We start from the raw sequence: 13,150 nt of genomic DNA on the forward strand, positions 1-13,150 counted from the left end.
CATATTGACCGAGTTAACATCCGTTCATATTGCGTGCGTGATATTTTGGGCCACAAATTAAGGTAAGCCTCGATGTTCCCAATATTTAGAAGTTGTACATGTGCATAGTGTGGTTAAGAATATAAAATAAGCATGGAGAGAATGGGGTGCAGAATACCATACATCATGAGATACTTTTGAGTTGCCCATGTGAAACAAGTGGGAGGTGACCACAGGAAAAAAACTGAATTTGTCTGCATGTGCTGTGCCCAAGGGGGATCCAAACTAGTGTGTATGTGTGGGCGTTAAGGGGGCTTGTTGTTGTGTGTTCATAGACGACGGGTGAACAGGACAAGTCCAGTCCTCTGGGAAAAGCGGATGTATTTCCCAGATTTAGACGATTTAGGGGAAGAAGCTAAAGAAGGTTCTTTGTAGTAGTTTCATTATTAGATGATTAGAATCTCTTCGAAGGAGATTCCCATACAGAAACGTGTCATTTGGATCATGATGTAAAAAGTGGGGAAGCACATTGAGAATTACTAACTAGAATGGTTCCAAATGCTGCACTTTAATGCATCCCAGGTGTTACGAGATTGAGTACTTGTGCAACAGCATCTCCTGCTGGTTGCTTAAGGAAACACAATCATGAAAAAAAATGTCAACCTCAAAGTGAGTTGGACGGTCTACCTCGGGGAAGAGCTACCTAAATGAAGGAGCGGGCCACAATTTCTCATCGGTGCACACAGGACCATAAACTTCCTCTGTTGATGTATGACAATATTGACATTTGGAATATGGAGAAAATATGTGCATATTTCTTTATAGAACCAATCGCATCACAGTATCTTAATATATAGTTCATGCTCAATGCATGTATAAAATTTCCAGCATCCAGCAACAAGGGTTTGAACGATCAAAAATTAACCATACCATACACCCAACTCACCAATACAGTAATTTATTTTTCCCGCCCAGTACAAAAAGGGCTCTTGTGCATAGGAATTTACCTTTCAAGGATGGCACAAAAGTGAACACCAAGCCAAAATTAAGTGCAAGAACTCATGTTGCGCTTTTTTTCCCTAACAAAATAAACCGGGACTGTTTGTCTTGCATGTCATTCCAAATCCACCCCCCCAAAAAAACTCAAGTGGTATTGGGCGGTATAAAGACCCTGTGCAATCATATATAAGCGATTTATGGCATGGCCTTGCGTAACTGGAATATTACTAATATTCTGTTTTTTAAAAGGTTATTCACTGCATCAAAATTAATTAACATGATTTTATTTAAACCAATTTTTAAAAAGGCAAATAAAAGCAAATGCACATAGATATACAAAAAAATGACAATGTGGTATACACAAACCACAAAAACAAAATATTGCGATCACATATTCTCCAGTCAATAAACATTAAAGCTGCTTTCATCCAAGTCTTAACTGCGTTAAATTAATTTTTGTGCAAGGGCACTTTGTTGTTATGATTTCACAACTATCAACTTTCCTCTCAGAAGCCATAAGTCAAGGAAAGTAGTTTGGTTATTGTTCAAGTTACTGTAAACATGGTCACACCCCAAAAAAAAAAAAAAAAAAATCTTGCACAAGCTCGACGTTATTTAGCAGAGGTCATAGCAGTTGAGACATGGTTTGTTTTCACGAGCCGCATAAAATGTGGGGGGCCAGATCAGGTCCCCAGACCTTGAGTTTGACACCCGTGGTTTAGCTCTTGGATGAAGGATATAATTCTTTCTTTGATAAATTTAAGAGCACAGGAATCAAAGATGTCAAGATTACATCATGAAATGCTCGCGCACACATCTGCCAAAAATGGCTCAAATTTATCAGGCTAACCGTCTTGTTTCCCCAAAGTAGAAGGTGCACAACCTTGATGTCATAGTCCCAACTATGGACATCTTTGTCATACGCAAGTTTCCCAAATCACGAGAAAGCAAAGTGAAAGTAAACTTGTTTGTTTTCTGGCTCAGTGCCCAGTTTCATTTCTAAGGTAATAGTAACTCTGGGAGCTTTAAAGCAGCTCACAGGCAAACACGGCTCAGAGTGAGAGACGAGGACGGCTGACTATTGAAGGTAAGAACCACCCGTTTGTCTCTGTCTTCTTTTTAAATGGACATTACTGACACCTGGAGAAATATTCTCTCCTTCAAAACACTTGAGGTGTAATTTATTTTGAATAGAGTTTCACGTTAGACTGCCTGAGATGTTTTGAGTTGCACTTAAAGCCAAGAAACGACCTTTTGGCAGGTAACTTGGCAATGCTTAATTATTTGCTAGCAAGCCAATTCAGGTCTGCATTTGATATTTTTAAGTCTAGTTGACCAAAAAAAAACAAAAACAAACTTGAATGACTTGAAAATAGAAAACCATGAGTCAATTCAAGCGATAACATGTAAACCACCCGTACAGGATGAAGCTCTCGGGAGGACTGGCGCTTTGCTGTGCTGCTCTGCTTCTTTCCATCACCCCCGTCTGTGCCATTAAGAAGCTAAACTCCATCAACGATTTGAAAAAGGTCAACTTTGGCCGAGCAGTGCCCAAACACAGCCTGGTGCTTCTCCACTGGTTTGCCAACACGATTGACATTGACAACAACGATGTCATACGACTGACCTTTGACCCAAACCTTGGAACATATGGCTCACATCACTACGGAAACTACGAGAGGCTGTTGAACCCACTGCCTCAGGGAAATATCCGATACCGCTACTACACCGTTGGTAATCTCTACCAAGGCCGATCCGATCTTCCCGATTATGTCCTCCAGCCACCAAATGCGGAGTACAGGGGCCGAAACAGAGACCGGATCATATTCCGGGTGAGGGAGCACGACACGGGCTGGCAAAACAGCGAGACGGTCGATGAAGTCTATATCACGCAGCATTATGAAAACTCAAACGAGGGGACGCGTTACGATCCCGCCTACACATACCAGATCTCAACCAATCTGCTCAGACAAATCAGAGAGTTTTCCGTGGAAGAAAACCAACGCAACTCATTGACGGAGCTCAGGGAAGACTTTGGAAGCAACGTCGACGATTCACAGTTAAGGGCTCTCAAAATCACATGGCGTGAACTTGCTTGCCTTGGACTGCTGTTGTATATGATCTTGGAGGAAAAGTACCACCAACACAACAAACCACGGCCTGCAGAAAAAAGGAACACACATCCTCATTGCGTCATCGACCTTTCGGACAACAGGGAAGACGACCAGAATGCTCCACAAAGATGGCGGGAACTATTTGACGAAGACATTATTCACCTTGAAGTGACGACGATAGCCAATGGAAGAGCTGGGATTCTTTGGCGGGGTGTTCCTGAACATCGCCTAGAGCAACGTGTGATGGTGGTACTGTATAAGGACAATAATGCCCAGGAAGCAATGTATTCTAAAGTGATCGGTAGCGATACCGGCCATGTCAACACCTCTATACCCTTGAATGTTGGCCTCCAGGCCCGGCTCCACAAGACAAAGACAAAGTTCTGTTTCTGGACTGTACCGGCTGAAGAGATATGTAGAGGAGGCGAGTTTAGAAATCCAGAACAAGTTAGCATAACTGGCTATGGCGCAAGCCTACAACTATTTGTCAAGGACGGTAAGGCTTGCGCTCGCTTATTTGTGAACAAGTCATTTGCAAATTGGAGGTCAGAGTTTAACAAGTCCTGGGTGGGGTTCTATGATGATCCAAATAAGGCCACGCAAGAATATGAATGGTGGATGTGGCAGTGGGCCGCAAAATTTAAACCGGCATCCACTCCACTTGACCACTTACATGACGTTTATGAGTACCACTCGGGAATGGCAATCGCCCCGGGAGTCCAAGCGAGATTCATTCTGAGGGATAAGATTGTGATGGCGGAAACATCAAGCTGGAGGTGATCACTTCCAGATATTTTTGGAAAGTCGAGGAAAATGACACAGTCTTATTAATACATGCAAGTACTTGGATGTTTATTGATCTGCATCACGAAGTAGTTTTAAAAAATGCTGTAATTAAAAAAAATAATTTATGCAACCGTACATCACTTGAATTTTGATTCTTTGTGGATCCACGGATCAACAGTTCAGAGGGGGTGGGTGTACTTGCTGAAGACAATTTGCATCAAGCAGCCAAATTACATCAAGCAGTTCCCTCTCTTGTTATTCCCTTGCATTTAATTTTGTATTGATGTAAATGTAAATTAAAAAAAAAATAAACAATTTTCTATTTAACTTTATTGTGAGTTTGAACTTATTTGACACATGAGAATGGCGCCGACGCCACTGAATGTGAACCTAAATCATCACAGTCGACCAAAATCGGAATCAAATTTAAAGTTAACGCCTTGAGTTATTCTTTCCATGACCACGCACTTAACACAAAACACTAGTTTCTCCGATTAACTCTCCACATTAAAACAAATGGAAATGCCAATAATCCATTCCGGCCTCGTGAAAAAACAAGAATTTCTTTTAGCTACTTTCTTAACTCTGTTGCTTCAGACAATGAACAATTGTTAAAAACTCTGAGCGGCCCCGACTAAACTAAAGGACAGAGCATTGTAGTTAATCGGTTGTCGGAATTTTACTCTGCTAAATATTGCAATTGTCCTAAATAAAAATAAAATCCACATTGGTTTGGCCATTTTTAATAGCTCCAGTTTTCTCATTTTACTACAGGCGTGGAAAGCCTGAAGAGCACTTTTATCTCAAGTCATTGCTTAAAAATGAAGACAAAAATGAATTGACTGCTTGTACCACAAAAAAAAAAAAAAATGCAAGTCCGTAAACAGTTAAGTTGAGGCAGCACTGTTTGAATCGATCCAACCTACATAACCTGACCCGTTTAAGTGCGTGCGTGCATTGTTTTTAATGTTGCTGCGCGCAACAGGAACATAAAAGTCTCGGGTTACACGTCATCCTTTGACCGGGTCAAAACCAAGTGCAAGAAACTCACTGCTGATTGTCCCATGACACCAAAACAAACTGATAAATTACAGACATGCACACAAACCTCTGATTTTGAGATTTTAATTCTCATAATTGCTGATACACATCATTAATATCTGAACGTAAACGATTCGGCAAAGGAATAAATTGCGAGGTTTGAGCTATAATCTGTGTGGAAACATCAAGAAACTTCCCTCTTGCAGCATATACAGTATTTTGCATGTCGAACAAATGATTTATGAGCGAGACCATTCGCGTCCCTTGTGACGGGCTTCTATGTTTCTTCAACACAGACGGAGCCTTTCAAATAAAAAAGAAATGAAAAAAAAAAAACAACAACAAAAAAAACATACTGGGTAGCCAGCACAAGACCCAACAAGTCATGAGACAATGAGTCATCATTAATCCAACTCAAAGTTCAACGTGAAAACCCACTGATCGGTTTATGGAGCTAGAAAAAAAATTGCAATAATGAATGTTTGTTGGCATTAGTCACCTATATTCAATTTCATCCACTCATGTGAAAGTACATGTTTGATTATTTTAGAGGGGTTGGCATTGTGCTGCATTATATCGTAATTGTCAAGTCACTCTTGAGAAGCAGTTCATACCGGTTCTGTTGGACATTGTTGTGAATTTATGAAACTACCATTTGTGTACAAGGCTTTCTGCTCTTATCTTGGTGCAAGTAAAAAGAGATATCAATCATCTCCAGTGTGTAAATAGCACCTACAGTGCAAGCGTCTGCAGTGCGTTCACACCCCTAATTCTTTTATGTGATATGAAAAAAAATAAGGAAACCAAGATAAATTATTGCAAAACTTTCCACCATGTGACCTACAACCTGTATAACCGTTAAAAAAAAAAGGACATCTTTGAGAGGAGAAGTAAAAACTAAAACAACCCAAATGCGGTTGCACAAGCGCATGTGTGTGTGGGTGGATGCGTGCGCGTTGGTTGCGTACACAATTAACCAATCTGATTCAAACTGATGTTAAAAGAGACTTGGCACAAACATTTTAAAGTGCCTGTTTGGCTGATTGTCCTGACACTTTTTTTTTTTTAACTTCATCTAACATCACAAGCCACGCGTGGTCCACGGAGAAATATCCCCAGCATCGAATGGAGATCATTGTTCAAAGGTATCAGGCATGGGAAGGGTACAAAAGAATTTCCAAGGGACCAAATATACCATGGAACACAGTGAAGACAGTCGTCATGAAATGCAGAAAAGAACAAACAGTAATAATTACCAAGAACAGGACGTCCCTCTGAAATTGATGAAAAGAGGAGATGGCAATGATTAAGGGTGCTGCCAAGAGACTGACTGCAACACTGAAGGCGCTGCAGGGAATTTCTGGCAAGTACTGGCTGTTTAATATACGTGACAACAATCTACAAAGAAAAGTATCCAAGCCTTGCTAAAAGAAAAAGAGGGGAAGATGGCGGAAATGGGATGGGGTTCGATCAAACCTTTTTGGTCATAATTCCAAAAGGTATGTTTTGAGCAATCACAACACTGCTGGTATTAAAAAAAAATAAAACACCAGAGCTACAGTAAAACATGGTGGTGTCAGTTTCAGGCTATTGGGGCTGTTTTTCTTCACAACTTTAAAATGTCCTATTTGGTTTTCTACTTGCACACAGGAAATAACGCACACACACTTTCTCCTATGCTTTTCCCAGTTAATTTTCCTATTCCCTTCTTTGACCAAGTCCTTTCTTTCCGTGCACTTGCACCACCAAGCAAGAATATGAGCTATAGTCTACAGTATCTTTTCATTTCCCGCCTGAATTCACTCACACAGACATTCTCCATATATTTAACGGGTCTAGTTATTGGCCGGGTCATCTCTGTCGTTTTATCTATTTGCTTAACAGACGGTCAGTCACACTGCCGAAGAGTGTAAACTGGAGGCGTTAAGAATGTTTTATGGCTTCCAGATTTGGAATGCATCACCTCTTGGCCGCTTGCGCCTGGTTGCAACACAACAAGTGAGCTACAGCTGCTTGCAGATAGTTGCACAAAGATGAGTCATCCAAATAAAGAAACTGGTTTGACAACACAACTAGGAGTAAAATATCTTGCCCAAACGCTTAATGACGACAATGAACATGCACTAATGGGTGTATAATTGTTTTTGTGAAACCCAACAATACATTACATACTTGTTTCTTGGCTTGCAATTCACGACACCCGAGGCTACAAATTAACAGCAATTAGGTGTGAGGCTGAATACCTGATGGCAAAAGAAGATACCAGCATGAACAACCACCTTTTATCCGGATGGTGGTGCTAAAAATACAAGTGAATTCTTTTTTTTTTTTTTAACAAATATACTAACGAGGCGGACTGTAGCCCAATGGTAATGTTTAACTCTCCACCATTAAAATACAACATCATGGTACACACAACTTGAGCATTTGCACCGTCTTTTAAAACTGGAAAAAAAAAAAACTCAAATGTTTCATTTAAAATGTGTTACACTTAAGTAATACTTAAAAAGTTAAATACAACTGAATTGTACTTAAATGTACTGTACTGGATTCGAAAAAAAAACTGCCAAAATCCCTTGAACATGCACAATTTGATTGAGAAATACTACCACACACCACTAGAGGGTGCCCACAAAGCACTGGTAGTATTAATACATTAAGAATCCCTCTTATAGACTAAAAAGGAAATAAACTAGTTTCTAACACGGTAACACCAATACACTATGTAAAGATTACAGGACAAAGTGATTTCAAAAGAGAACAACAATAAAAAAGTGCAAACATTTAAATTCATGTAAATTAACATAAGTGAACCCTCAAATCCAAAATTCACCCCTTCTTTTCCTGAAACTGCACTGATCCTTGTCTTCAATATTTATTTTCCTAATTCCTTGCTGTTGCGGAACAAGATCTGCGATTGTCATCATCACCCGTGCGACCTACATACAAGCTCCCGGCCCCCCCTTTCTTAATCTGCACTCAAAAATCCTCAAATGAAATTGGTAAAATCTCCATGTGGACACTACATTGCTTAGTTAAATTAAAAATAAATGAGTGGAAATGTCAATATCAAGCACTTCAAAGTTTAACTGTTCCTATTAAGCCTAGTGGAATTTCTCCCCCAATTCTCGGTGGCTTGATGGGACTCTCAGCTAATTTTTGTGTACTGTACTTTTATCTGGATATTCTGTGACTAATTTTTGCATTTGCCAGTCTGTATGAACTGTTTGACAAGGAGCACCAAATGAAGACCTTGCAATTAGCGGAGTAAATGAACAATTAAAAAGATAATATGATTGATTATCCTGTGGCATGTGAATAGGAAAGTGCTTTTCAGTTACTCACGGTCTGTTGGCCGAGCCGTGGGAGTCTCTGTAACAGTGGGCGGCACCCAGTCTACCCTGCTGTTGTCAGTCAGACATGGCAGAGGTGCACTCGGTGCAGGAGGCGGCAGGTGGTTGTTGTTCTCCATTACTGCGCCTGGCACCAAACCATCCGGTTGTCTGAAGCTCGGAATCTCAGGCCTCCGGGCCACTTCGACCGGGCTGAAGACAGATGTCGGGTGCTCCGTTTTTCTCTGAGGCGGCTCGGGAATCCGAGAGACGGGCGTGGACGAGAGCTGGGCGTCCATCCTCCTGGGAGGTGCGGGTGGCTCGTTAGGCCGCCTGCTTGTGGAACTGGAGATGGGATTGAGGGAGCCGTCGGGTGGGGTGCTCCGACTCCCCAAGCTCACCTCAGGTCGCTTAAGGCCAAAACGAGTGATGCCGGCACTGGGGGAGCTATCAATCTGCTTGGAGGAGACCTCAATAGAAATTTCCGTGCGACGAGAAGAAGCCGCATCGGGTGTGCGACCCCCTGATAACTCGATGCGCCTCATGCCTGCTTTTGGGGATCGTAGATTGGAGGAATCAGAGGGAGACGATTTGGCGGAGTAGTAGTCAGAGTTGCGGGAGCTCAGGTCATAACTCCTCTGGCTGGAGGTCGAAGAGAGCGACGAGCGAAGGGGGTTGGTGGTCCGACGGGACAGAGGAGAGGGGTGCGTGGACGAATCTGTGTCCTCCACTTCAAATGACCGTTTCAGAGCTGGAAAACAAAATATTTCTGGTTAGGCAGGAAACAAAAGACTAACATTGGCTTTATTCAGCTTGAACCCATCCTACCAGAAATATGCAAAAAAGCTAAACAAAGCAAACCAAACATGATCTAAAAATGACAAGTGAGGCAGGGCCGGAAACGCTTGTATCCAGGCCCTCCAACAGAGACAAGGGATAATCCTTCAGTTTTTTTTTATTAAACACGCATTCCTTTTGTTTCATCCTATCCACAGGAGCTACTTATGCAACTATCCGCTACCATCACAATTGCAAACGAGAAGAACATAAATGTGCGTGAAAAAAATAACAATTACTCCAAGCACTTTCACATAGCAACATTTTTTTTTTTTTTTAAACTCTGTTCCGACCAGCGTTTTTTGTTTTTGCCGGAGTTAATACAGGCTAACCTCACCTGTCTTGACACGCTTCACGTAGCTCGACAGCATCGCGCTTAGTTGTAAAACAGAAGAAAAGCACTCGCAGAAAACAACGAGCACTCTCGTCAAAACAACAAACGAACACAACAGACGTCAACCTGCTGGTTGGAACTCTTGCTCGGAAAGAGGTTCAAGACGCCAAATTTTACACGGAGACTTTACGGCGATATCTTCACTTTCGGTGCACAGACATCAAGAACACCTGTTGAACATTTGGCGCATGCGCAGACATCGCCTCGCGCTCCGTGATTGAAAATGTTCATTTGAATAAAGTTATGTCGTTCAAACGCGTTGTAAAAATTAGTCTGCTCGTGAAACCTCTTTTGTTTGTAGTACTATATACAGTGATCCATTCATATATTGAAACTAAAACTAATAACATAATGTACGGAGGGCGAGTGGTTTGTACTTTTCCGAATATAATTATTATAATTATATAATCATTCAGCCCACTTACAATAATTAGGGCACACTAACTAGCTACATTTTGTCCTACTCATGTAGTGTTTATAGCACTTCTAGAAAAACATAGTTATGGATAAAAGTGCTCTGAATATGTTTTTTGGCATGCCACTAGTAGGCCAACTTCTAATAAAGCACTATAGTTTTATGATTATGTTACTAATAATCCAGCAGCACGCAACTTTTGAAGTTTGCTGCACTAGTAACATGCAGTCTGTGCCTCAGTCGTTTTACTACTGCATGGAATTGTCTGATATAAACGCTCATAAGGATTGGCATATTGCAGTGTGTTTCTACACGACTGAAAACTGCTGAGGCCTATTGTGAAATTAATAATTTTCCGACCGTGTCACTATTTTCTGCTAAACACAATAACAATCCCACATAGTTGTTTGAAGAATGCACTCTGTAGCCACCTTTTTTTTCATGACAGATTTGAAGGTGACATCTGGATCATCTCCGCTAAGGCCCAAACCACAGCCGCTACAGGCCCTGCAGCAATAATTCTCTGTCCTAAATAAATACCCAGCCTACGCAGGCATCTGGCCCTCTTTTAGGCTAGGCACCAGCATGTTCTTCCTGGAATACTTGCTGTTTTCACAGGACTTCTGTGGCTGATGGTAGTAAGTGAGTCAGCAAAGGAGTAGCTGGGTCACAGTATTCACTCGGTGAAATGTGAAATAACGCAGTGGGTGTGAATCACCAGCATTACCCGTGCCCAAGAATTCTTGGTAAAACGCTCATTATAGTGCATCAGTCGTTTCACTTGTATCACCAATCAGAGTTTCCTACATGATGAAGATGATCATCAACCAAATATGTCTAGTTGATGCCAAAGCAAGCCAAACAAAAAGCATCACCATTGAAGCTTCCCACGTTGGAGATTCTCCTGTATAACTTTAATAAAGCCATTATTGTTCATTCACGGCATTTTCTTCCTGATCCAAAGCTTACTTTATTCCCACACTGTATCAGTTGACACGCATGTCAGAGCCTGAGGTAATATGGTACCTATCAGTCCTTAAGTGGCTTTTGTAGCTACAATACCAGAAAAAAAAAAAAAAACAAGTTCCTGCGGGTGTTGCATTTCATATTATTTAATCCCTCACAACAAGCTCTTTGTTTGTCACATGATGTCATGTCATTTTAATGGCTCAAACTGGCTTTGCTACATTCTCGCTTAGTTGATTCCCAGTCCGTTACGCTTCAATCTAAATCTAGGGCTGCAATGTAAAAAGGCTCATTATATTTTTTTTTAGAAGTCAAAAATCAAAAAAGCATCAAATAATTCACTAAAACACTGTTTGTGTGGCCCTGCGTCAAGTTTTATGCTATACTTAGTAGAAAATAAGGAACAGCCGTGCCAGAAAATGCCTACTAGAACAGCTGAATTTTATTTGAGGTAAACCAGCAGCACTAAAAATGGTGGCAGGTGTGTAGACTTCATTTAACATGAGTTTGAATGTGATTGGTCAATTCTGACCACAAACACATGAACTGTCATAAAAGGTTGTGCAACCACATTATCTCACTGGTTTATTTTTACATGAGATATTTTCCGTTTTTTCAGTTGAGTTGAGTCACAAAAAGGGAAAACGTTTTGAAATCATTTATCTTGGTCTCATTTTTTCCCATCAAAAGCAATTTGAACAGGGGTCAGAGCCCTGTAAATGTTTGGGGTGCATCATCTCAGAAGTTATAGTTCCAACATTGTAGAGTATGAATCAAGAAACAAATATTACTCACCGCACAATAATAATACCAGAAATTGTGAAAAATTAAAAAAAGACAGTGTGACTATTTCAACAGCTGTCGTAATGTTGTGCAACACAGACTCTCCACACCTCGCTTTTTTGCCTCAGGTCCGCATGAAATTACACACGCCACAACTTCATTAAAAGTAGCATTTCCGCTAACATATTTTAACGCATGTTTACATTATGCCACCTTTTCTACATGAAAATGGCTCACAATATACGATATGTTTTATCCATTGTAAACAACAACAACAAAAGGAATGCCGAGCTTTTTCCACAGACTGTTTGGCCATGACTGTGATATAATAACATGTTTGCCTGCTGCTGTGCTAACTGTGGTGAGTTTGCTGCGTGATGACTGAAGCCTAACACGCGGAATGTATGTGTGCGCGCGCGTGTTTAAACACAGCTGGAGAGCAAGGTTAAACACTGCTTTGCATCATGCGTGTGCAGGGATGAGGGTGAGGCGGCCTCGCACTTAACGTCTACGTGTGGACATGCACAAAGGAGGCCCGCTAGTTGCCCCGGTGCTCATGCCTGTTTCACTTGTGTACAGTATGAACATGCTTCGTTGCTCTTGAGGCGCGCACTCTAAACGTGCGCGCAGACTGCACCAAATAGGGAGGTCCTCGCAGCCAAGCGTGATGTTTTTCAACAAAAACATGAGCTGGAATGATTTCATAAAAGTCAAATCACATGATGTTGTGGAGGGGACTAAAAGAAGCCTTTTGATCAGTTGGCTCAAACAGACCAACATGGGAAGAGTTGTTTTATTTTTCTTATATGCTAATATGGAGCTATGAGATCAAGTTAACTCAAAATCAGTATTTCAAATCATCCTTTTTCCATTGAAATGAATAAAAATGCTTTTATGCCAGTCCTCCACAAAACATAATAATTTGTTAATTGTTTTTTTAATTAAAAGGAAATGGCACTCAATGTAATATTTACTTTATAAAGTACATAATAACATAACGTAAAATAATTAAAAAGTCTGTGCCTTATGATAAATATACCGTTCAATGAATTTAAAAAAAAAAAAAAAACAATAACCAAGCCGTTCAGAAGATGGACCAATCCATCCAATATATTTAAGAAACTTGTTTATTTACTTTACAGTCGACCCCCACTATTCACTGGAAAATAATAACTGGCCCAGCCCAAGATGTGCGCATAATTGGTGCTAATTGAAATCCATTGGGAAAAAATAAAAAATCATAAAAATTCTCCCCAAAACGCTGATAAATTATTCCATAAACATAAAATGAGGGTATATGCAATTAAAAGTATATTACAGTCATGAACACACAAATGAAGAAGACTTTCACAACTACTATGTGACTCATTAATCTGCAGTATCAGTCACATTTTATAGAGGACAAAAAAAAAAAAGAAAATTCCTGTGAGTTATTTTATTAGGACCCCAACTCTCAATACCATTCATTAGCCCATCTATGGCATTTTGCATTATGCGTGAGCAT

At 40.6% G+C, this 13,150-nt stretch overlaps 2 protein-coding genes across 5 annotated transcripts in view; one reads left to right on the top strand and one right to left on the bottom strand.

The window, feature by feature from the left end:
* The window catches only part of septin9a (septin 9a), a 48,009-nt gene that overhangs the window by 14,253 nt on the left and 20,606 nt on the right, over positions 1–13,150 (bottom strand). For 3 of the 4 annotated variants that reach the window (XM_088317698.1, XM_088317702.1, XM_088317699.1), the window contains one exon: positions 8,265–9,002. In XM_088317698.1, coding sequence (XP_088173824.1) covers positions 8,265–9,002 — 738 coding nt within the window. Of the gene's footprint in view, positions 1–8,264; positions 9,003–9,425; positions 9,678–13,150 lie in introns of those variants that run through there. The other variant, XM_088317701.1, reaches the window with a different exon arrangement.
* LOC148322601 (uncharacterized) lies at positions 1,903–4,210 on the top strand. Its single transcript, XM_088317703.1, has 2 exons — positions 1,903–2,065; positions 2,402–4,210. The coding sequence occupies exon 2, from the start codon at positions 2,403–2,405 to the stop codon at positions 3,870–3,872; it is 1,470 nt and encodes a 489-aa protein (XP_088173829.1). The 5' UTR covers positions 1,903–2,065; position 2,402; the 3' UTR covers positions 3,873–4,210.

The sequence above is a fragment of the Idiotropiscis lumnitzeri genome, chromosome 15 (genome assembly GCF_059441095.1).
Source record: "Idiotropiscis lumnitzeri isolate Australia: NSW breed Sydney's pygmy pipehorse chromosome 15, RoL_Ilum_1.0, whole genome shotgun sequence".
Lineage (NCBI taxonomy): Eukaryota > Metazoa > Chordata > Actinopteri > Syngnathiformes > Syngnathidae > Idiotropiscis > Idiotropiscis lumnitzeri.